The 25,069-nt window shown below is 42.6% G+C and overlaps 1 protein-coding gene across 9 annotated transcripts in view; it reads left to right on the top strand.

Annotated features, from left to right (window-relative positions):
* The window catches only part of NFIA (nuclear factor I A), a 256,557-nt gene that overhangs the window by 166,411 nt on the left and 65,077 nt on the right, over positions 1-25,069 (top strand). For all 9 annotated transcript variants that reach the window (XM_064454943.1, XM_064454942.1, XM_064454944.1 and 6 more), the window contains 2 exons: positions 7,618-7,735; positions 10,235-10,362. In XM_064454943.1, coding sequence (XP_064311013.1) covers positions 7,618-7,735; positions 10,235-10,362 — 246 coding nt within the window. The remainder of the gene's footprint in view (positions 1-7,617; positions 7,736-10,234; positions 10,363-25,069) is intronic.

Below are 25,069 nucleotides of genomic sequence, written 5' to 3'. Positions count from 1 at the left end.
ACTGAGTCTGAGGTGTTCCTTCTGCTTTGCTGATGAAATCTACCACCTCCAAGGGTAGGGCACCTGCATGCAGGAAGAGCAGGCCAGGCATGAACTTTATCGGAAATAAGAAAGGAGGTGTTGGTGGGCAAAATAAAAAGATTCAGCTTTTATCTGTTCCAGGCGCAGGGGTTTGCACTCTTTTTCATGAGCTCTTTAATAATCCTGGGAGGTCAAGACCTCAGTTTTATATCCTGTCTACAAGCCAGCACCTCGACCAAAAATAGTGTCCCCAAAGCATACCGGGATATCACTTCAGAACTGACTCAGAGGGAAGAGTGCCAGCAACTGATTTAGCTACACTGCTTTTGATAGCACCCTGGATTTTCCTTGGAGATGCCCCAGACATGTACTGACCAGCCGTAACCTTGTTTACTTTGTGAGGTCTGAGAAGCCCACAGCCTGGCATCCCGTGGCTAACCAGTAAGATATGTTTAGTGTAGAGTCTAGCAACAAATTCCTAGTGAAGTCAATATGAGTTCTCCTGCTAACATTCAAAGAATTATTTAACATAACAGAGCAAAAAAGTAATCGCTGCATATTTGCCTAAATTGGCAGGCAAGGTCTTCTAAAGAGTGTGTTTTTCAATACAACCCTTGCTCAGTTGTCTACATGCTCCCATGTCTTGATTTGAGACCAGTCCATGGGTTACTTTCATGCTGAGGAGCTCACCTTATGAACAGCCATCATCTGGCCTACCCAGCAGCTATTAAGTCTGTAGCTTGAGTAATAGAGATGTCCTCCGTCCGTTTTCTTGTTTTTACTTTCTAAAAAGTCATTGCTCCTTCAGAAGCAACCATGGCTAGGGAAGGAACAAGCCTGTTTATCCCTCATGTTTAGTCTCTGCTCTCTTACTGAGTGTGCTCTCTGTTGCCTTTACAAAGAGGCCATCTTTGTGTGTGCCCATTGTCATGTTTCTTTCCATGCTTGCTTTTGATAATATGATGATAGAAAGATGTGATTTCCCACAGTTTTAACTGGCCTGTGGTTTGCTGCTGTTATCTAAAATTAATCATATGAAATATTGTTGGTAGCAATTATGTGCCAGGTTTATTTAGTAAAGTTCCCAGAGGTCCACGTAGCAAGGAGTCTCAAGTAATAGGCAGTTGTCTCTGTCATGCAAATTTGGGGAATGAATTAATCACGCAAAAGGTCAGCTGATACCATTATCTGTCTTACCTATCAGTGCTGATCATCACAGTTCCTGTGAGCTATTGAACAAGTCTAGACTGTTTTGGTAACAGAAACTTGCTTTCTTCAGCCCCATAGATGCAGTTTTTCCTTCAAAATGCTACCCAGCAACTGAATCTTGCAGAGCCTAGTAAAACAGAGAAAGTAGATAATAAATGTTCAAGTGAAAAACAGATAGACCCCTCTCCACCCCATCTGATGTGGATGTTGCGGACCATTGCTGTCAGTTCTCCTACATTAGTAGCAGGAAAGAGTATGAGCTCCTTTCTAAGTGTTGTCTGCCACCCCAGATACTGGGGAGACCCCTTCAGATAACAGACTTCATTCTTTCATCTCTAGAGAGGTTTGGGCTGACAACAAAAGAAGCAGAAGCATTGGAGATGTACAAGTTTTAGAACCACAGCCAGCTGTTGGCAAAGCGAAATCTTCTCCCTCTCTATCCTTGTTGGGACAATATTCCACTCACTGTGTGCAATTTGTAGGGCATTGGAGAATACCCTCTGCAAAAGGTGCTGGCAGAGGGGTGGCCGTGGTGCCAAGCCACTGCCAAGAGTACAGTCCCATTTGCTTGGCAGAGGCTGGGAGGCCATGGCAGGCTGGAGCAGGGAGAGGCATGGGGAACACTGTTCCCCTCTTGGCTTTGAGTCTGCACTGTGTGCTCTTGTGCAGAGAGCTGCTGGGAAGATCTCCTCCCTTGGAGGTCCTTCAAGCAGCCAGATAAACTGCACTGCCCAGGATGTGAAGAAAGATTTAGGATTTATGAACATTTGCTAGAGCCAAATCAAACACATTTGTTTTCTGCTATGTTATTTGTCAAAATGACATCATTCTTCATGCTGATAAACAAGGGAATTCTGACTGCACCCTGGACTGAAAATGCCACGCTTTGAGTTTTAAGATGTTAGCTGTGTGCAGTAAGGAGCTGTACGGAGCAAGTGGGGTGACTTTTAATCCTTCTAATGAGCCAGTGAAACCACAAGCACACAGGCGTACATGTAGTCGCTTACTGCTCCTGTATAAACACAGAAATGGTCCAGCTAATTATCCCTGAGACAGTTACACTAATTCCACAGGTTAAGAGGTGCGTTTGTGGCCAAGGCATTTTGAAAAGCTGGGGATCCTGGCTGCTGAATGGGGTGGGTGCCAGTCTTGGTTAGTGGCTGCTTTTGCAACGGAGGCAGGGGCTGAAGCTGTCCTTGCCGTGAGGCAGGAGGACAAGTGGTAGAAATGAAAGTAATTGTCGCTGTTCCAGGCATGGAGCATGGGTGTGACGGAGGAAACATAGCTTCCTCACACCTTTCATCCAGTGGCCAGATACAGCCAAAACAAACTGCATCGAAAGTCCTGCCAGCCCCAGCACGTACTGGATGCCTATGGCAAGGTGTGGGGTGCCCCGGCTACTGTTGTGGGTCTGGGCCAGGCAGGCGGTTGCAAAGGGCAGGGAGGATGCTGTTGCCTTTCTGTAGCCCAGGAGAGGAGAAGAGGCACTCCTCCACACAGAACATGTGTGTGAAAGCCAGGGTATAATAAAACAGCTCTCTCTAAACATCAGCCTGTATGTTTTCTGCTATACTAAGCATTACAGTAGTGGAGGTAGTTAAAGTCAGCAGCATGAAAATTAACACTTAAAAAGATACTCTATATTCCTTAGCAAAGCACTGCTATCCAGAACGCACTGTTTGGGCTTAGGTATGAGAGGAAGAAAAGAAGATTATAATAAAAAATAGACTGCAGGCATAGAGTGAACAGTCGCTGTGACCTTGCCTTTTGTATGCCATTACACAATTCAATGGCAGTCCACTCAAACCTTGCTCTCGATCAATATCCTATTAAAGCAGCACAAAAAGTCTCTATAAACTTAGTGGTTAGCTATGTTTATAAATGGAACTCAGCATAATTAGATGGTCAATAGCAGGCTGTACTTGTAATTTTAAAATGAACATCACACATTTCATATCTGTTGTATTTGGCAAAACCTCTTTGAATCTAACAATATAGTGTGTAGGAAACAAAGGCCTTGCAAAAAAAAAAAAAAAAACCAAAAAAAACCCCAACAGCTCCCCTTTCCTCTCAGCAGCAGCAGCACAGTGTGTTTCCCTTTGTTTATGGAGTCACAACACAGGAAAAAGTTTATTAGTCAAATGTCATGTTTCTCCCATTTAACCTTAAACACACTATCACTTTGCTGCAGTGTTACATGTGTAATGATCTTAGTCACATCCCAGCCCCTTTGTAAAAATAAATATATAAAAATGGAAAAAACAGAAACTATTAACATGCCTAAAAGAGAGTGCTGTATTCAAAGGAAGACAACTGCCAGCCTGGCTGGTTTTATTTAGTGGGTTTCCTGTTCTATAATTCAATAAATTTTTCAAAATAAATATTACAATTGGGTTAAGTCAGAGGGCTTTTTGTTAATTTCTCTGTTATTTTTCTTGACATTCTGGGTGAAGATCTGAGCTAACAAGCTGGCAGTGGAGGGAGCAGGCTGGCAGCAGGGGCGATGCTGCCCCTGTCCCTGGGAGTAGCATAGAGCTGGTGCTCAGGCACAGGCACCCACCTTCCTTGTCCTCCTTCTCCTTTTGGGCAAACTAGCTCCTCCTGCCCCTTGGAGGAAATGTGTCCTGTCCACACAGGGATTTTTCTGTGATGCCAGCAGCTGAAATGGGATCTGAGGCCAGCATCAGTTTGTTTGCTTAGAAAGCCTGTGCTTATCAGCAGGCTGGATGTTAGGGGAAGAGGGGTCCTTCCTCCTCGCCCCCCACCAGGTCGGAGTCTTGGGTCAGATGACATCTTGATGCTGGCACATAGGTGGAGACTATTGTTTTGACTCACAACTTCAATTTCTGACATCCTTTCCTGTTTTGGAGATGTTCCTGAGCTATCAGAAGGTCACTTTGCTGCAGACCATTCTTAGGGCGGGAAATGGAATGTTTTTAACATCATTGCCTGGAGTTTCTGCAGGCTGCAGCATGTAACAGCTGTCTCTGCTGGAGTGGAGCTTCCCAACCACACTGCTGCTTCATGTGGGGCCAGAGCCTGTTACTGGGGTATAGGAACAGGGATTTAGGGAGGTTGCATGGTGGATCATCACATGCTACAATGAAGATGGTTAATTTTGACAGAGTTTTGCCACAGTTTGCACCACTTTGATCCCTTTGCTTACCTTCTGGACCTGCAGCCTTTGCAGGGAATCCTGCAAACAAATGCAAGTGTTCCCTTTCCATCAGCTTTCTGGGCCCATACAAGGTGGACAGTCTGCAAAGGCAGGGTGAAAAGCCATTTGGAGCAGGCTCAGAGGGGCTAGCTGGGCTGGGCTAGCTGCACCGTGCCCACTCTCGTAGTGCATTGCACTGCACAAAGGTAACGAGAGGAGGCAGTGAGCTCCCCTCAGCCAAAGTCCAGTGCAGGAGGTGCGAGGTGTGGCTCAGCTCTGCTGAGGCTGAAGCAGAGACAGAAAGCATGCATGGCTTCAGCGAAATTCCAGCCAGGAAGAGGAAGCGACCTTCCGCCGTGCAGATGAAAAACATTAAGCTCTTCCTGACAGTCTCAGGGTGGGCTCTACAAATTAGCACATTGCTGTGTTTTGTCATAGTAAATAAGGTACCTACGAGCAAAGGTACAAATGCCCTTTGCTGAAAGACAAGTATCGACTACATGCCTGTCAGGCAGGCAGGAGAAGGGATTTCAGAACACCTTAGCCTTGTGCAACATTTGCCACAGCATTTCTAGGGCCAGAGACCTTGAGCTGTTTGTGGCAGGATCGTGACTCCAGTGTAAGGACTGGCAAGGGTTTTCAGGCACTCACTGCCATAGGCCGGCCAGGCACTTTAACCTCTGCTGCTTAGATCCCTTGGTGTATATTAGAGGTGGGTTTTGTTCTTTAACCCTTGGATTGCAAACAGGCTCTTGAGTGTGGCAAGGTGGTTTCACCTGTGAAAAACAAAGCATCCTTCATGTTAGCTACCTGGGCGGAAATCACCGTGTGATTAGCCTTTTCTACTTTGTGCTGAGTTCACACAGCATTAGCAATACGTTGTTCCTACCCCACCCCTGGTCTGGAGATACATTTCATTTTCCTATAGGGCAAAATCAAGGGTTGGAGCAGAAGCATCCAGGTTTTGGGGAGAAGGCAATAAACAGAGGGAAGTGAGAGAAAGAAGAGAAGCGTTATCTGGATAGCAGTTCTTCTTCCATATCTGTTTGGAATAAAACTGTTTCATAAATCTTGCAATGGCTAGGAAATTCATCGTGCCTCGGAAAGAAATGGTGCTTTAATTTAGTGCTTGCCTTTTTATGTTCCTGTTTTGAAAATGCTATGCTTAACCTGTAAGTTAGGCTTTGGTAGGTAGAGGGTGCAGAGGAATTGATCAGCAAAGGGTTTGCAGAGCACAAATCTGTTTGGCAAGGAAGTTGCTGAAAACTGTGGAGTAGATGCTGCAGAGAGTACCTTTATGATTGATTTCCATTCAAGTCAGACTGACTGCAGTGTGGTCATTTTTCTAACCCATAACTGCTCACACTGCAGCAGTCTGCTATCTGCAGGGTGTCTGAATTATAGCAGTCCATGTCCGTGTTACCTTTTACACAAATTACTTACACCAGTTTCTTTTTCCATGCAAATTCATCAGTTTTACAGCCTTTTGTAGCTGCTGTCAGGAAACTGATGCAGAAAGCACAAATTGATAAAACAAGTTAATTTTACTATGCTTAATTTTTCTTTCTTTCTGTTAACACACCCTCTCATATACCTAGTGTGCAGGAAGCATATGATAGTTAAGAGAAGATAACAAAGGATTTGAGTGTTCTTGTCATAAATTACTTCCCAACTTAATTCCTTTTAATGATCATTCCAGATTTTCTCAAGTTTTAATGGCGTTGTGTATTTTCCGTCCCATGCTTTTAAAAGTCCACAGCTATCCAGGCTGTTCCCTTTCTGTCTCAATGACATTCTTAAAAGATCCCTGCCAAACAACAACTAATTGTCTTGTGGGGATGATGAGGCAGCTGCAAAGCTACATTATTCCTCTGTCACATATGACATTGTGAGCTCCTGAAGATTTGGGGTGAAATACTGGCCCCGTTACAGTCAATGGCAGCACTCCCAGAAGCCTGCATTTCAGCCCAAACATGTTAGCTGGGTGATAGGAGCTATCCTGTCTTCATTTCCTCACTCCTGCCCCGTTGGAGTGGAAGATTTTTTCATGTTTGAATATGGGCCAGATTCTCAGACCAAAGATTAAGCTTGGCTGAGCATCCTTATGTGGCACTGAGACTGCTTCGCTTTTGTTGCTGTGAATCAGGGCTCTCAGACAATACATTCTGGGCCAAGCTTGTGCATTTTATTGTGCAGTATGTCCTTTTTCAGATGTCTCTGAAATGTGAGAGAAAATAATGATTTGTAATTGTCAGCTCCCAAAGTTGTATTGTCCTGTAAACAGCACTGGAACAGCAACAGTGGATATGGTACCATTTGCTGTATAGTGGCATTTCTTTGTGAAATGCATTATCTGTTGACTTTAACATTAAACTGCTCTGTTCCTTTTCTGTTCCCAGAAGAATATGGCACATGGAGTTGATAGGCTTGTGCCTGCAAACTTCATGGTGTGCAGGAATTCATTATGTTTTAATGTAAAACCAAGGCTCTAGGACAGGGAAATGAAAGGTATTCATATCACTTAAAATAAAGCTTAAGCGCTGGATAAGGTAATGAGAGGTGAACAGTGATGGCTAACTGCTGGATGAAAGTTTTTGAGAGTCGTATGTCTCTAGCTCTGATTTAGCTGGAGGAGAGGACAGAGGAAAACTCTCATGTTCACAGGCAGAAAAGAACTCGGGTTTCTCATCTGCTTTTGTGCTTTCTCCGAGGAGCATTTGTAACCTCTGTGCTTGTGGATGTACATCACGTATATACCAAAAGTCCTGAGGTGTGTATTTCCCTGCCTATACTGCTTATAGATTATGCCAAGCACACTACAGGGATGATGCAGCCTATTTGTAACTATGCCAATAGATGGAATGTTGTCCTAAAAGCAAAAGCAACAAGTTCCATTAAATGTTAGAATGATATTAATAGAAAAGCAGTGCTTCAAGAAAGTGTTGCCAGAATTGTTTTTTTGTTGTTTTGTTTTGGTGTTGGTTTTTTTTTTTAATAATACCTTTGGAGGAATGTAAGAAAGAGTCTATGTCATGGAACATTGTATTGTTGATAAAATTTACATCTTCTGGACTGCAATGCCAGTTACCATTAGCACTTTCTAATTTCCACGTCCCACCCGTTCTCATCGTGAAACTAAACACACTCATGAGGAAAAAAAAGTGATTTTGAAGCGCAGTTCATGCCTTATTCACATGACTTACTGACTGCAATCTCTTTTGTTTCCCCAGCACCAATAGCTGCAGGAACAGGCCCTAATTTCTCCCTCTCAGATTTGGAAAGTTCTTCATACTACAGCATGAGCCCAGGAGCAATGAGGAGGTCTTTACCTAGCACATCCTCTACCAGGTAATTTAATCTCTGCCTACTACCAGGTTACTTGGAAACCCAGGCCAGCATCATTACTCATCTGGGAAAGTAACCATTAAATTCTTTGACAAGCTGTTTGGAGGCCTCAAGATATGGAGCTGTTTCAGATTCACAGAGCTGAATGTTTAAATGGACTGCTGTTAAAGTTCTTTTTATACGTACAAGCTTCAAAGAAAAACTGTCGCATTGACTTGTGTAACTTCTGGCTCAGTGTGTGCAGTGAAGTTCCAATGGAATTGTTGGAGTTTCACTTGTGACAGAAGAGAATATGGAGCATATTGAGATGTGCCACTTTTTCCTAGCAGGAAAGTCTAAGATAGACTTATATACATTCTTTATTGTAAAAAGTGTTATCTGTGAGACTAACATCGTTTTAAGACCTTGGCCTAGAATGCGTTCTAGTTTTCATATAGCATTTAGAAATTTGTGACTCAGCCTTTGGAAAACAGAGTTGTTAATGCAGATGACTACTCAGTCTGATTTATCAGATTTTGGCTTACATGCCAACTATCAAACAAGGATATTTTTTATTTTTACCTTTCACTTTAACCATCCATGAGATTAGATTTATAAACAAACTCAGTCACTCTAGTAATCTTGAACACTGTTAGGGAACCAGATTGATTTTTTTCCCCCCACAGCCAAAATAGATCACTTATTTCAAAGATACGACAAGAAAGTGTAACTTCAGCCCAGAGTTAAGTTTTTATCTCAGTCTGAAGTGCCACCAGCTTTGCAGTAAGAAAGTACACATGTAAAAAGTCTCTGTAGTTTGAATATAGCTGTTGTTTTTATTTTAAAAAAATCTTTAAAGTGAGACTCTTAGCAATAACTTCTTAGTGTATGCAGTGATTGGAAGAACGGTCTATGTCTTGCACTCAGTGTGCACATTATGGAGCTTGGTGACTACAATTCCCATTACACATCAATTAAAAACTTTGTGCTCTTTCTTTTTTCCGCGTAAACTGTGTACCCTACAGTGCTTATCATAGCACCATTCTCAGGTAGAATTTACTTGTGACTCCAGAAGCAAAAAAGTGAGGTTATTAATGTTACTTAAAAGCTCAGTTGTTGCTCTTCTATTCTTCTGCAAATAGCTACAACTGATAAGGAGCTAATTATAAACAGCATGGGTAGTTAATAACTTGGTAATATGTTTGTTTTCCTCTCATTAGACTGTTCCCAGTCAGAAAAAAAAAAATATTCCTTAAATACACAGACTCAGCAGAATTATCAGGCGGTAATTATATTGTATGCACACAATTTGCCCTATTGACACATAACAATTCTCTAAATTAAGGAATGGCCAAACCTGCATTCCATGCATACCACAAGACTTATTCTTCCTGTTTCTCACAAAGTGATTTTGCATACCCGCTAGCTCGTACCTGTGCAGATCTTCGGGTGGGGAGCTGCGGAGAGGCTGCAAGTTTTAAACCAACAGAAATTGCAGTGGAATATTTTATGACTGTTAAATATGTTCCCCCTACACAGAGGAGCCTGTTCTTGAATGCCTTAAGTCTTAATAGGATACAGATTTGGGGAAAAAAGCAAGCTGACCCAGACTTAGAAAAGTGCTGGGAAGAGAAATTCTCGGTAACATCCCCACGCAGTCTGTACAACTCATTACAGAAAATAGAGCCAAGCTGATTGTCTTTGGCTTTGGGATCCTCTCCCTGCTCTACTACCACAGTCTGAGTCAGTGGCCACTAAAGACCACTGAAAGGGCTCTGTCTCCCGAGCCTTTGATGAGGGAGGTGTGATATATCACAAGGGGATCCTTTAGGACTGACATTGGCCAGAGATACCTGTTGAGGGCTTTTTATGCTTGGTGGCATACAGTTGCAGAGTAAAATGCTTATACTTGTAGGATAATGTGAACATTTGAACGAAGAATGGATTCTTACATCATTTACTTGTCTATGCTTCTTCTTATGGGACTGAAGTCTGGGTTAATTTAATGGCTATGGTTAAAAGATTGAAAATATCAGTTTGAACTGATAAACAATTTGTCTTTCAGAATAAGCTGTGGAAGAACGTGACACTTAAAATAAGTCTTGTGTGTCATTACCATATTCATTCAAATTGCAAAAATCATGCAATCCAAATAAAAATCTTGCCTTCTTATTGACCTCTGTGAGCTCTGAAAAACTGTCCTACTTTTTGATCTGTAAAAGCCTAAATGTTAAACTAATGTATGTTTAGGGGTTCAGTCTGGACTTTGTGAGAGGTTGATTTGTATCTCACTGAAGCTTAGTCATTGGCAATGAAGCAAATCAGAAAAAAAGTGGATGCTGAGAGGTTGGGTGGGCAGGATGGCTGTGCAGGACTCATACCTTCCCCTTCTCCAGGCCCTAAATCTGTTATAGTTTCCATAACAAGTTAGTCTCAAGCAGGGCTAGCAAGATATGTCCCAATGGGAGTGCCTTTGTTCATTTCCATATATACAGTATTTATTATGTGTTTTTACTTTGTCAGCTCTACAAAACGTCTCAAGTCTGTGGAGGATGAGATGGACAGTCCAGGTGAGGAGCCGTTTTATACAAGCCAAGGGCGCTCTCCAGGAAGTGGCAGCCAGTCAAGTGGATGGCATGAAGTGGAGCCAGGTAAGCCATGGCTTTCAGGAGCCTGAGAACATAATCTCTAGTTGCTCTGTTTTTTATCAGAATACACTGAATGCTGTACAGAAAGGTGATCAATTCTAAACATCTTGTAATTTCTTCTGAGAAAAAGTCAATTTAATGAAAATATTGTAGTGGTCTTATTGCTCCTGCAGCTGTGAATGTTTCTGTAGTGTGTCACTTCTGTACTTTGGCCAAATATCTGAAGTATTTAAATAATGCAGCAAAAGATAGGCAGTCTTTTTCTGTCAAAACATCCAGATTCAATTCTGGGGTAGCGGTGACAATGGCTGAGAAAAAAGCAGTACCTGTCTCGGCTGTGTCCTACAGTTATACTGTTTAAATAAATATCCCTAAACTTATGTAAGGTAGAAGGACTTTTCAAGCATTATACAACACTTGAGCTCACTTAGTAATAACTTTTAAGAGACTTAGAGAAGGAGTTGTTTTATTAAGCTGTAATACTGTGAAGTGTGATGGGAGGTTTCATATTAAAATAGATATCACTGGACGTTACACTTCATAAGGTTTAGGAAACAGCTCTTCCGCCTCTTTTCAGTTAATTTTTGTGTGTGATCTTTCTTGTTGACCATCTTTTGGGTTATGTTATGTTACATACTTAACTCTCCATTGATCACTTATCCTGAGATCATCTGGGTGCTTAATACTATCGGAAATATTTTTCTGGGTCAGTGCTACATGCATAGGTGAAGTTAATGCCTCAATTTTGCTTACAGCTAAATAATCAAGTACTTAATGCCAATGAAAATAACAGAAGTCTTATTTGTTAGATGAAGGCAAGCAGTGCTTTCATCTTCAGCCTCCAAGTGTTTGAGAAAGGCCTCTAAACAGCCCAAAGCATCTTTCGCAGTATGGGGTTTTTTTTTCTTTTTTTTGTTTGTATTTAAAATAGTACGGTTTTGGTTTATTTTGAAACAACACATGCTTATCCAGGGCACTGTGTATAATGAACTATACAGCACAGAAAAGTAAATTCAGCCTGAACAGCATTAAAATTAGTTCTGTGGGCACTTGGCCAGCCACCTATATCCTTCATCATGTAGGAAACATACCCACAGCTTTCTCTGGAGACCCTGTCAAACAGCTGTCCTTTACAGCATGCCCAGAAAGTCACCAAATTTGGGCTATTCCAGACTGGGAGGGGACTGATTCCTGTGCCTGGGAGCCCTTGGAGGATCCCCTGCCAGCTGCCCTCTCTCCTCTAATGAGGAGGAGCCAGCTTGTGGGCCCGTATTGACTGCAGATGTGGCACTTTGGCAGGAGGGAAGGGTGGACCTGCAGGCAGACAAGTGCCAGGCTCACTGTGACTGCCTTACCGCCGCTGTCCCCAGGGCTCTGGTGTTTTCAGTGAGGTGTCCTGCTCAATAGACACTAGGGGCTGTTTCCTCCATCAGCTCCAGGCTCCAGATGATGTAAGGCAGAGCTTCACCTTGTACTAAACTAGTTTGCTCATGGAACAGCAAAAACAAACAAAAGCTCGGGCCTGTTGAAAGGGAGAGATCATAACCTCCTCTGCAGACACAGATGGCTAAAAGCTGACTGGGTCACTGCGTCTACATCATTGTCAGACTGGGGGCTAAATTGCCCCGAAGTTTGGGGTACTCTTTGTTAATGACAAATATTCTCCCTTTGTGCAACAGACAGAGGTTGGCTATTAATTTTTCTGTCACTTCTGGTGGCTTTCCCCACATGTGGTCATCACCTCTGTCTCATCCAAGTCCTGGCTAGATGGTGGCACTAAGCTGCTGAGATGGACAAGAGAAGTACCTAAAGCCTTACACCTCCAAAGCACCTCTGCCACTCTTCACACCACTGGGTGTCCATCATGAAGAAGCACAACTGCCCACATCAAACTTCCTGAGGTGCTTAGAGAGGCAAGAACAAGTCAGAGAACAGAAGGTTCTTCCTTCCTCATGACCTTACTTACTACAGAAGAATCCCAGATTCTGCTTAGTCTTACCTGTAAAATGGCAGAAAATCACCTTTGCAACATCAGGGACTCTAGCCAGGTACCAACTAGATATAGCTCAGATTCACCAAGCTATCTATCACGGTCACGGCTATGAAGAAAAAGAGCTTTATCTTGCCAGCGTAGGTTGCACTTTCAAACCATCTTTATACTATATCCATGCAGCCCCACCCCAATACTTCTGCTGTGGCTTTCCAGCAGCCTCTCCTCTGAATCCATTGCCTCAGCTTCACTGTAAAACAGGGTCACTACAAGAGCATGGCTGGCAGAGGGATTACCTAGAGAGCCACAGCTCATCAGTAGTGAAGGACAAAACACTACTGAAGTGTCTTTTCCTGCCAGGGTGACACTGGCACAAGGTGCTTCCTGCTGAGGGACACATCCTGCTGTGGTGCTGTGCACAGTGCCCTGCCTTACCTCAGAAATCACATGTGGGTCTGATATTAATTTCTGGCCCTTTGTATTTGACAGGGGTGCTTTATCTCCAGAAGTGTAAAATGTTTTATGAGTCTTCGATGGGGCATCTGCCTAGAAAATGTATTGGTCATCTGAAAGCCGTACAAATGACGTTAACGTCCCATATTACCCAGTGACTTGCTGCAGCGTTCCTCTCTGAGAGGGGAGATTTGGAGCCTGGACCTGTTTCAGAACCATCCTTTCTGATGTCTCTCCCGTCCAGAAAAAGGCATTGCCGTTTATTTAACCTACAGTCAAAATGATGGCACGGTTTTAACATACAATAATCTCTGAGCTTCAGTGTTTTGGTTTTTTCTCAGTGAATTTCGCAGTGGAAGTTTAAAGTCTAAAACCGTCTTTTTGTTTGACTTGGCATTTCTTCCATGTGGTTCATTTTATGCTGCATGGGATAATGCAGGTATCAGCAGTACAGAATCATGTTGGTTCTGAACACAGACTGAAGTTTTATCCTGTGCTGGCAGAGTAGCGTAAGCCAGGTTTCCAAACTCTATAATTAAACCCTGTCCTTTGGGTTACCAGCCAGACAACAGGAGGAGGAAATCAGACCAAGTAAAGGAAGCTTCGACTTGTCTGTGGGATGGCTGTTCTGGCTGGGAAGGAAAGTTCAGAGAGGAGCCAGCAGCCAACCTCCCAGCCCAGTAGGATCCACACCAAAGATAATAATATATCCTTTGGCTTTATTGCCTTTGAGTAGATTGCTTCCTCGCAGGAGATTTAGATTTATGCAGAGATAGCTTCTTGGCCTATATGCCTTGACAGGTTTATGGGAGCAAGAGGATGAATATCCTTTTTGTGTGTGTTACATTTGCTTAATTCTGAGGTGTGCACATGAGAAAAAGTGGGGACTCTAACGCAGGAGCAGATGTGAAGCACCCATGTGTTTATGCACATGTAAAGACAGAGGGAAGAGCTCATGGCACAGAGACTAAGAGAGGGTTATAGTACAAGATATTGACTGAGACGGTGCAGGGAAATGAGGTCTGCATGAGAGGGCAGTAGGAGAAATGTTGCACTTGAAAGAGAGCACAACATAGAAGGCAAAGGGTAAATGAGAAGACAATTTTAGACCATACAGAAGGGGAAAAGTATATAGGGGAAAGAAAAAAAAGAACAAATGCAAGGAAAACAAAGATTTTACTTCCTAGAAAGGAAATATGAAATGGAATATGTGAACTCCTGTTTAGAGAAAGGGAGCACTCCAGGCAGAGGGTTATTTACCGCCAGCCGTGACTAGTCACTCTACATCTGTCTCCATTTTTTTCTCTTGAACAAATTCCCTTTTTGGATACTTTCTTCCTGCTTTGCTTCCCTATGATTGCCCCTGTAAGTGGTCTTTGGAGGGCAGGCTATATACTCAGAACATATGTGCAAACTGGCAGGAGAACAGAAGAGGACAAAACCACTCTGTGTGCTATTTAGATTAGGCAGTGGATGCTTCCCCTGTGCCTACTCTTGGGGTCTTTGCTGCGTGCAGCATACAGGCTGCACCTATCGTCCATCCACAGTCCTTACTCTGCGCTTCTACATCATGGGCCCCTGGGGCTTAGAGCACCCTGACATCTGTCTTACGTGGAGACTTTGCTGGGTGTAGATCCTACATGCTTCGCCCACCATCAACATAACCTTTCTATTTGTGGCATTTCAGACCCATAGTAATGTGCAAAGGACTCAGCCTTGTGTTTTTCACATCTAGATACTTCTTGCAAGCAAGGATGTAGCACTCTTCTTATACGTCAGACGTGACAACCACAGCAAAAACTGACATTAATTCCATGTTCCTTGTACTGTACTCCTTGAGTCCCACATCCATTTACCTGCACTCGAAAGCTCCTGGGGAGCTCTCAGGCCTAAAAAGGCTGGAGTCTGCCAGAAAAGATGAATTTCCTTTCACAACAGGAAGGCTTAGGAAGTAAAACAAAGCAGACATGTAGTAAATTACTTCTGCTTTTCAAATACCTTTTGCAGTATCCTCCTTACCATTACTTTATCTCAGCACTTTCAGTACATAACTCTTGTTAACTGAGAAGAAGGGCAAGAGAGGATAAGGATGATGTTAGTAAGAAAATAAGGCAACACCACACTGGCTTTGAACTCATGTACAAAGCTGGCCCGTGTTCAGTTCTGTGGCAGCTCTGCTTGTAATGTGGGTAAGCCATAATTACAGGTATAAGTTTTTAATTCTGTAATAAGAGAAGATTGAGTTAATCACAGAATCACAGAATGGTAGGGGTTGGAAGGGACCTCTGGAGATCATCTTGGCCAACCCCCCTGCTTCAGCAGGCATACCTAGAGCAGGGTGCACAGGAACACATCCAGGTGGGTTTTGAACGTCTCCAGGGAAGGAGACTCCACAACTTCTCTGGGCAGCCTGTTCCACTGCTCTGGCACCCTCACAGGAAAGAAGTTTTTTCTCATATTCAGGTGGAACTTCCTGTGTTCCTACTTGTGCCCATTGCCTCTTGTCCTGTCGTTGGGCACTATTGAAAAGAGCCTAGTCCGATCCTCCTGACACCCACCCTTTATATATTTATAGGTATTGATGAAATCCCCCCTCAGTCTTCTCTTCTCCAGCCTAAACAAATCCAAGTCTCTCAGCCTTTCCCCATAAGAGAGATGCTCCAGCCCTCTGATCATCTTGGTAGCTCTCCACTGGACTTGCTCATGCAGTTCCACATCCTTCTTAAACTGGGGGGCCCAAAACTGGACACAGTACTCCTAGTGGTCTCACTAGGGCTGAGTAGAGGAGGAGGATAACCTCTCTCGACCTGCTGGCCACACTGCTTTTCATGCACCCCAGGATACTGTTGGCCTTCTTGGCCACAAGGGCACATGGCTGGCTCAGGGTCAGCCTGCTGTCCACCAGCACTCCCAGGTCCTTCTCAGCAGAGCTGCTTTCCAGTAGGTCAGCCCCCAGCCTGTAATGGTGCATGGGGTTGTTCCTCCCCAGGTGCAGGACCTTGCACTTGCTCTGATAGAATGTATATGTATTCCACTTATGCATTTTTTTCAATGCATTCTCTTGATTCAGTCCAGAAGTAATGTTCAAATTGTGCTCTGTCAGTCATTTTGTAGTGTAGCATATGGGTGGTATTTGCCAGTTCAGCTTCCATTGTATTTCTACAGCACGGCATGGAAAAAATATTTAAGATGCAAATTCAGAGCATCCTGTCAGTTTCTTTACTTAGATTTTCCTGGTACTTGTATTTTCACAAGTTAGTTTGGTCCCTAGAGGACAGTAGTCCCAGGAAAGGTACATGTTTGTACTCCTTGCACTTCTTGAGATATCTGAAGGGACTTTTATCCCTGCTTCAGTTGTGGTCTTGACCAACTTGCAGCACTGCACCCATTTGCAAGATGGGTGGAGCTCTGTGGTCCTTCTTCCACTGGAAGACTGATGGGGCTTTTCATACCCTGGTCACCCACCTTCCCTTGCCCCAGTTCCACCCCTGCTGTTCTGCTGCCAGTCACACTGTGCTAGACTTTTGTGTGTCTTCATGTTGAAAACCCCAGGAACCCAAATGAGACTTTCAGTGGAGAAAACGTAAGGACTTAGCAATAACACTTACACTGTATGACTGAAAGATATATTTACAGTTCCAGGGGGTTATGAAGTTGATAATATTATATGAACCTGCAGTAAGCTAGAGAGCTCCCTGTTAGACTGCTGGACACGTCTTTGGTAGTAAAGATGCTATTAAAGTCAGCCTCATGATTGCTCACTACTCGACTCAGACTTGTGCTGCTTGTTCTCATGCCACTATCTATGGGACTGTCTGAAAAAAATTTCTGATCTATTTCTATGCAGCTGAGGAGCTGAGATCCAATTTTGGAGTATTTCCCTTGCAGTGATAGTGATCCCTAACTTAATGGTACCGTGTCTCTCCCCACTGCTGGTTATGGAACAATTGCATCCAGGCAACTGGTCCAAACTCTTGTTTCAAGAACCCTTTTCTTAAATCGAGCATGGCCTTTCTTCTTAGAATATCCTCAGCATGCAAGAAAAGTTCTCCGTATTTACTACAAAACTTTTTATTTATGCCTTACACATCAGAAAGACTCATTCAGGCATAGATCAGATGACCACAAGAGTTTGTTTCTGAAGTCTGTTCAGAATTACATCTTGGAAGTGACAGAGAAAGTGGTATAAGGGAGATCCTAGATTGTGTTCTTTATGCATTCTTTATACCCTAAACACAGTTGTTGCCTGGCACTACCTAGAAGATTAAGTATGTATAGTATGTCCCAGGATCAGTGACGCAGAGTACATCTGATCTGTCCTCAGGCAAAAGGTCTATGGATTCATCAAAAGACTTGATGCCACACACTAACTCAGCTCAGAGAAGTTTCCAATGATTGTGCTAGGTTATTGCCAATGATTCAAGTGACTGACTGTAAAAAATATGATGAAAAACATGAGAACCATGTAATATACAAAATAAGGAAAAGTAGTCCCTTTTTACTGGGAAAACTGTCAACTTCAGACCTGGAGTATTCAATATCAAGTAATTCTCTGGCACTAGTTTTCAGTAACTTGCTATAGTGGGCAGATTTTACTGTATTGTAGCTAGACACAGAAATTTCATGACCTTTATTAATTTCCTTAAGCTGAACTGCTTGGATACTCATAGACCTATTTAAGAAAGACTAAACGAAGGAAACGTCTCTTTTCCTTAGACCAGAGGCAGTCTACATCCAGGATCCCTGCCAATTATATTTACTTAGTATTTCCCAGATGTGACATTGTCTTGCCCTCCAATTCTCAGTGTGTTAAGAAAAGTCAGACAGCACACTCACATAGCCATTAAGATTGTACTTGCCTTGTGCAGCAGCTTCATTGCATACCTTGACACATCTATCAGCAGGCAGCAGTGCCATTTTTTCCTCCATTGAACTTAATATCTTAAGACAGTGGGAACATTTTGCAGCCAGACAAACCTCCAGCCCACAGCATAGTTTGGTTCTTCAAATGGGAGGTCAGAAATAGATCATGTTTCTCTGGTGGCCAGAACATTTTGGTTTACAGCAGAGAGAATTTCATCAGGCTAATTCATGCTGTTAAGCTGAAGAGGTGCCATGAGTGGTACGGCAGACAGAACCTGTTGCCTCCCAGCTTCATGTAAACTTCCACTGTTCATCTTCTCTGAAGAACTTATTCTGAGCTTTGTTAGACTGTATATTGTGATTAGGACTCCTGCTCCTGTTTACCCCATCTCCTTTTCCCCTCCAGACCCGTGCTTCTTCTCATCTCCAGGGCTTTATACACAGTTTCCCACATTTCTCCCCAATCTTACAGAGTCTTCCAACATCCTTGTTCTGTCACAGCCGAGAAGCAGAGTGTGCTTGGGCCTGTGCTACCTTCCAAGCTTCCATTAACTGGTACATGGACTTCAACATGGCCCCATGTGCATGCTGCCATCTAAAAAGTTGGTTTCAAGTGAACAGGTAGATTCCCAAAGCCAAACATACAGTGGGAGCATACTTCAAGGAACTCCAGCTACTGTAGAATACAGAGCTTTTCTTAAATGTCTTTTTGCTTTCATAGAGTCCGTGTGTTCCCTTATCCCTGCTCCCTGCAGTACAGCATCCCATCAAAACACAAGCTGCCCAGTGGTTTTCAAGAACATAAGATTTTTCTTTTCTTCTAAGAGCAGTAACACTTATCAACTTTTACTGAAATACCGTATCAGCTCCTTGTCACTGGCAGTCTACAGTTCCTGCCGCTAAAAGTTTAATGCATTTACAGGAGCACTTAGGCATCAAGACTTTGATATCACAATCTGTTAGTCACAGGTGCTACATGATAGGTTTGTGTTAGCACATTATAGATCTTTTATCAGATACTGCACAAAATGTGTGTGTTTCTCTGCCAGGCAATCAGAATCAGACTGCTGCATAGTTGATGAGTTACTCACCAATATAAGTTGTTGTTTATTTTAAACAGAACTTTTCCAGAACTGCACTTTAATGGATAACTTAAACTTTAATTGGTCAAGGCCAGCAAAGATCAAGAAGTTAATGTGAGCCAAGAAAAATGCAGCACGTCAATAGTGGTGCTTTGAGCATTGTCAGTCTTTTTCAATAGCATTCATCAAGTCAAATGATTAACACTACTCATTTGCTATAAGAGACGTAGTCATTTTGACAGCAGATTACCACTGGATCAATACCTCAGCTTTTCTTTGGCAATTCACATAGAGCATGAGACCTGTGACAACACGCCATGCTGCTGGCATTACTGTCTCAAAATCATGGAAGGAAATTAGAGGGAGGAAAGAACTACTGATTGAAAAGTCAGTTCAGATCAAAAAGTCCTAGATGTTTTCACATCCTTCAAAGGCTCCTTTTTTTCTGGACACTGGACAACACAGCAAGCTTCACCCCAAGATTCAGCCTAAACTATACTTTCCATTTTTCATAAAATTAGTAAACCCATGGAAGTGCTAAAGCACATGCCTCAGCTTTGCTGTAATCCCCTGAGGAAAACGTCCTTTCAGTATGGTCCCAGAGAAGTCAGTCAGTCAATGTGGCTCTGCTTCTCAGACCTAATTCCAGATGTCAGGAAACGCATCATTTAAAAATGGGTATGGAGCTGTAGGAGTTCTGAGTTTAAAAATGCAGAAAATGTTTCACTTCAGGTATCAAATTAAAGCTGTGTTTTCAACTGGCCTGATGCTAGCATCATCCATACATACTATTTTCACTGACCTTAGTGACCAAGTTAAAAGCAGATCTTCCATGTGTTGTGACAGCCATGAGACCACCTGAGCTGATCTTCAGCTCCACACAAAAATAGCATCATCTGAATAATTTTTCAGACTGATAGGAAAGTTTTTGTGCATGGAAAACTATTCCCTGACAAAGGTTGGAGCAATGCTTCCTGATGATGATGGGATTCCTGGGATCAGAGTACTATATTGGTAGTCCATGGACCTAACGTTCTTCAGACATCCATGCTGGCTAAGCTGTATTCTGCCACCCATTCTGTTTAATATACACACATAAAGCAAAAACAGTGATATGGTTCATGCTTCACTTTAGTCACCAAGTGAAAACTCAGGATAAAAGCAGACACTTTCTATGTCCTTTCAGAGGTGAGCTCTGAAAGCTCAGGAATAAAGCTGCCAAAGGACAGAAGCACCCTCTCTTTGAACATGGCTCTGCATTTCTTGCTGATTTGGAGTTTGTCAAACATGAATCTTTGTGAGCTCCAGACAGGTCTCCTCTGATGCAGTTATCCTTGAAGATCATCTGATAGTGCAGCATGGGATTGTTTAATTGCAAAATGAGATTAAACACTTTGAAAGTATTATACCTGTCTTCCAAAAGTTGAGCTAGTTTTCTTGTTTGCTTCTGGGACCAATTCAGGATGTTGACTTGGATCTATAAACTCTTCTATAGATTAGATCTTGGTTAGGAAATGGGCTGCATTCCTTTCATGTGCTGTCTTAGCAGTTGCGATCAGCAGACTTGCTTTTTCTAATGTGTTTGGGAAGCAGAAGCAATATTTTATCTCCTGTGGTATGCTGCTGGTACAGAAATGTTCAGGCTTATTAATTCTTCAGGACACAGGAAGTCTTCATCACCTGTGTAGGCAGTCATGGGAAAGGACCCACTGCAAAGACTGCATTGAACTCTTTTTTTTTTGGAGGCAGCTGGAAAATATTAGTAGTCTTCAGAGCCAATATACAGTACATATTGAGAGCCAGTAAATGATGCATATTATTACAAATTCCTGTGCACTTCTGCATTTTATAAAACAGATAACTAAAATACTCACCTACCCAGATCAGTTCCCCCAGGGATGCACATTTCCAAGTAGAGGACAAACCAAAAACAAAGAACAGAACACAAATTAGCCAAATAGAATGGCTAAGTGGTTGAAACAAATGGCCTTAGGATCACTGAGTAAGGACCATGACCTCGTTTTGCATCAGTCAAGGCAACTGTGAAACTTTGTGAAAGAAGCTCACCACAAAACAGATGCTGGGCTATCTTAGGTAAATAAATTACTAAAAAATAATAATAAAAAGCTCCCCTACACATTTTACAAAGCACAGCTGTGTAAATATTGCATGAGACGGGGGGGGGGGTGGGGGGGGGAGATGTAGCATACACTCTTTTTTATGCAGAAGTTCTGTTCTTGGCAGTGTTTATTACCATTCCCAGTACAACCATCACTCCACTGCATAGCATACAGTGCAGCTACTGTACCCCGTGCACACATTTTGATCTTTGCTTTAGAGGAGAAAACAGGGTTTATTTTAAAGGAAACATTTTCACCCAAAGTTAAAATGTGCAGTGAGAGGTATTAGGCGACAGAGAGAAGATGGTACAGGAGCAGGAACAGGAAGCAGACCATATTACATCTCTTTTTTTCATTTCCTTTCCCACACTGTGTCAGCCACACTGACTCTAGATGTTCCCCTGGTTCTGTACAAAGTGAGGAGCAATCCTGAGGTCTTAATTTCATTGAGCTGGATACCTACTGCAATTTTCGTGTTCCTCAGCTGCCAGGTACAGCACATTCCAGCCTACAAAAACTGTGGATCTACCCACAGAGAGGAAAAAAATAGCTCTTCTCAGCTAGACTGAAGGCTCACCTAGCCCAGTATGCTGTCTCTGACAAGAACTGGTAGTGGACATTTCAGTAAAGAATACAGCAGCAGGACAGGCATCCAGTGATGCTTTTCAGAGTACAGCCTCACAGATTTTGGCAGCAAACATCTTGGTTTCATGAGCCAGAGGCTGTTTGCATCTTGGTGTTTGACAGCCTTCAGTGGACTTCTTTTTCAGAGATGTGCTCAGATGTTTTTAACCCATTCTTTGTTTCGGTCTCCACAACATCCCATAGCAGAAAGTTCCAGCTTTACTTTGTGCTGTTGAAGGAAGAACCACTTCTTTTGTCTGTTGCCTGATCACTTTGCTTGATGCTCCTTAGTGGTTTTTTACTGCCAGAAGTATTGAATAAATCATTCCCTCATTATTTTCTTTCAAGTTAAGTGCTGCCCCAACACTTTGACCGCAGCAGTCAGTGAGCATAGGAAAGCAGAAAAATCTGTCTAGCAGCCTGTTAGCTCAGGTAACAATTTGGCTGAGTGGCTGCAGAGCCATCCTATACCTCCAGGAATGTATATGTGCTGTGATAGCAGCTGTGTTGTTCACCCAAAGTGGGTAGTCTGTAACCTTGACACACAACCCCAGAGCTTATGGCATGAATTCAGTGCTACCCCATACAGCCAAGTCCCGCTGGAGTGACTGTAATAAGGACACTGCAGCCTAAATAAGGGATGCTGTTTAAGTACTCCTAGTTTTCTTTCATTTTCCAGCTCAACAAAGATTTAAAGTTCAGCAGTGCCTTCAACTAGTGTGTATCACGGCCACAGTTCTATTCTGATTTCACTGCTGTCTTGCTCAGGGGAGAGCAGGTAATCCATAGCATCCTCAGCGTCTGCTTGCCCACACCACTCTTGCACAGCCCACAGCCCTAGTGAGATCATCCTTTCTACTATTCTTTTACATCAATGGTTGCTGCTATTTTTAGTGTGATACACACCAAAAAGCGTAACATAAAAGATCCTGTTGCTAAAATTAGCTGGAAAATTATAGTCTGGTTTACTGTTTTGTGCACAGTCTTCATGTGCCTCACTGGGATTTGTGTGCAGATCTTCAAAACCCCAAAAGCCAGCAAAGGGAGATGGTTCCTGCAGTCCTCATGTCCAAGAGCAGTACTCTTGAAAAGACTGGGACTGTTTTCTATCAGCAAGGGCTGGAGGCAAAGTCTTAGTTTTCACCTATAGGAGGGAAACACATTTTATTTTAAAAGCAAGGATTTACAGGCAATGAGATTTGAAAAATATAAATGTATGGACTTCCTTTGTACTTAGTGTAACGTCCCATTTTATTACAGCAGCCCACGTTTGTCTCCAGGAGTATTATCTGTGATACAGTATGCTAATGTACTACCTTGCTCCAAATAGGAGAAAGCACTTTGGATGTAGTCCAGCTTTAACCCTGTCATAGATCTTGCCTTTACTGTTAACCAAAATAATGGCACATGAAAGTAAAGCATCATCCTGACTCTTCCTCTGAACTTGGCCAATCCTAGGTGTGAGGTACACGTCTGAAGCAAAGGGTAGTCATTCCCACTTGTTTCATGACTCCTCTGCCTTGTTCTGCCCTTTCAGTCCTTAGAACCTACATCTCATTTCCATTCCTTGAGTGAAAACCACTTGGCCACAGCTAATCTAAACGTGCTGTGCAAGGAGATGCTTCTGACTGTCAAAGGAAAGGTTTGACATCTGACATGAAAATGATTCCTGAAGAGTCCTGTCATCCGGGCAGAATTGCAAATCCTGGTCATTTGGAGATTTTAAGAATTAAAAAATCCCCAAAACAGATGTGTTTCTTACACAAATCCATAGCCAAATGGGAACTTGTAAGTATTAAAGAAATTGTTTGCCCTCTATTAAAAAAATGATCATCTAGAAACCAAATAATTTGGGGGGGAACAGGTTTTAACAGGGCAAAGCAGTCTTACAAACAACATTTCTCCTGTGTCCTGTGAGCTGTTGTGCTATTGTGATTTTTACAGTGCTAATTCTCTACTTTTGCAGGATTTTTCTCTTTAATGTTATGTGGAAAAATCCCTGAACAAAAACTGGCACTTAATTCAGAGTAAACAGTGACAGTGACTGAACAGAAACCTGATGTCAAATATACAACCACCCTGGGAAAGTCAACATCCATTGCTTTCTCATCTCTTCCAGTTGTTGCCTTAAGTGTATTGTTTATAAAATTAGAAATTTTAAAATGCATAGAAACATTATTTTTTGTATTCGTAGCGTCACTTAAAAAAAATGGTTAAAAATCGATTTGCTGGCCTCTTGGGGAAATGCTGTAATGTTTTTGGCTGTCTCCTACTTTCTGCTGCCAGCTAAAAGTACCATCTGGCTTGTTTAGGGCCCGTTTCCATATCAGGTGCTTCCAAAATTCTCCCCAACCAGAGGATTGTTTCATTGGGTTGCTTTGCCTGCTGAGGCATGTGTCCTGGGCTGGGAATCCTACTGCTTCTGTTCCCTGCCATCTTGCTAACGGTGGTGTGTGTATGTTTGGGCACAGATCTTGCTGCCTCTCTCCCGAGGACATTTGCATCATTGTCAGCTGCACATATTAAATTGATATGCAGGGCTTAGAAACACGTATCCCGTCTTTTGTCCCTTTGTTTGTGCAATTGTTGTGGTTTTAATTCTTCTTTGACACCTGGAATATCACAAAGCTGCTGATAATCTGTTGGCTACTAAGGGAAATGACATTGATAGAAGGATAATGTGTGTCAGACTTATATCTAGATAATTGCGGACACACCCCGAACCCTCACAGCTCAGGGAATGAATATCCTAAATCCATTATTAATTTGGAGAGTCATATGTGGCAATTGGCTGCGGTGTCATCCTCTCACTGCAAGAGTCACTTGCAAGGGATTTTAAAAGACAGTTTTGGTTAATTCTGCATGGCTTTGTCAAGTCATGCCTAATAGGAGTCAATTTTGGTACGTTCTTGCTGCCATTTTGTGGCAGTGTGAGGAGCTGTAACAAAATGGTGTTGATGTCCTAACTCCTCACTGAAGGAAGCTTCCCATGTGCCTTCTCCTGCACAGGCATAAGATACCAAGAAGATGAGAACTGATGCACTATACGTGGTACCAGTTGACAGTGACACGTCCTCTTTAGGATTCTTTGTTTTTCCAGTTTGATGTTTTACTTAGAAATAGAAATCTACCCCTCAAAGGATTTATGAGTAGATTTGAAGTATTGTAGTTGCTAGACTCTTGATGTGATCGCATGGAAAGATGGAGCGTGTTTTGAAATAGATACTGCCGTAAGCTGTCTTGTCCCATTCCTAAAATGATCTGTGCCATACACCGCTGACTTTTCCTGTCCATCCATTAAAAAGTGAATTATGAAGAGTGCTGAGACAAACAGATAGTAGTTTAACCTTGTTAGTAAATATCAGGTAGCTGATATATACTGCTAGAATGTTACATCACAGCCTTTCTCTTCAATATAGATTTATGAAATTATCTTGTTACTTTATAAACTGCCTTCACTGTGTACATTCTTCCAAAGGTTTATTGTTCTTTGTATGTTGGCACAGTAGCATGACTCTGAAGAGTTAGTTCACGATGCGGTGAATTTTAAAGACTTGGGAGATGGCCATATCTATTTT

The sequence above is a fragment of the Phalacrocorax carbo genome, chromosome 6 (assembly GCF_963921805.1).
Source record: "Phalacrocorax carbo chromosome 6, bPhaCar2.1, whole genome shotgun sequence".
NCBI classification, from domain to species: domain Eukaryota; kingdom Metazoa; phylum Chordata; class Aves; order Suliformes; family Phalacrocoracidae; genus Phalacrocorax; species Phalacrocorax carbo.
Note: the sequence above shows the minus strand (reverse complement) of the source record. Positions and strands in the feature narration are given on the sequence as shown.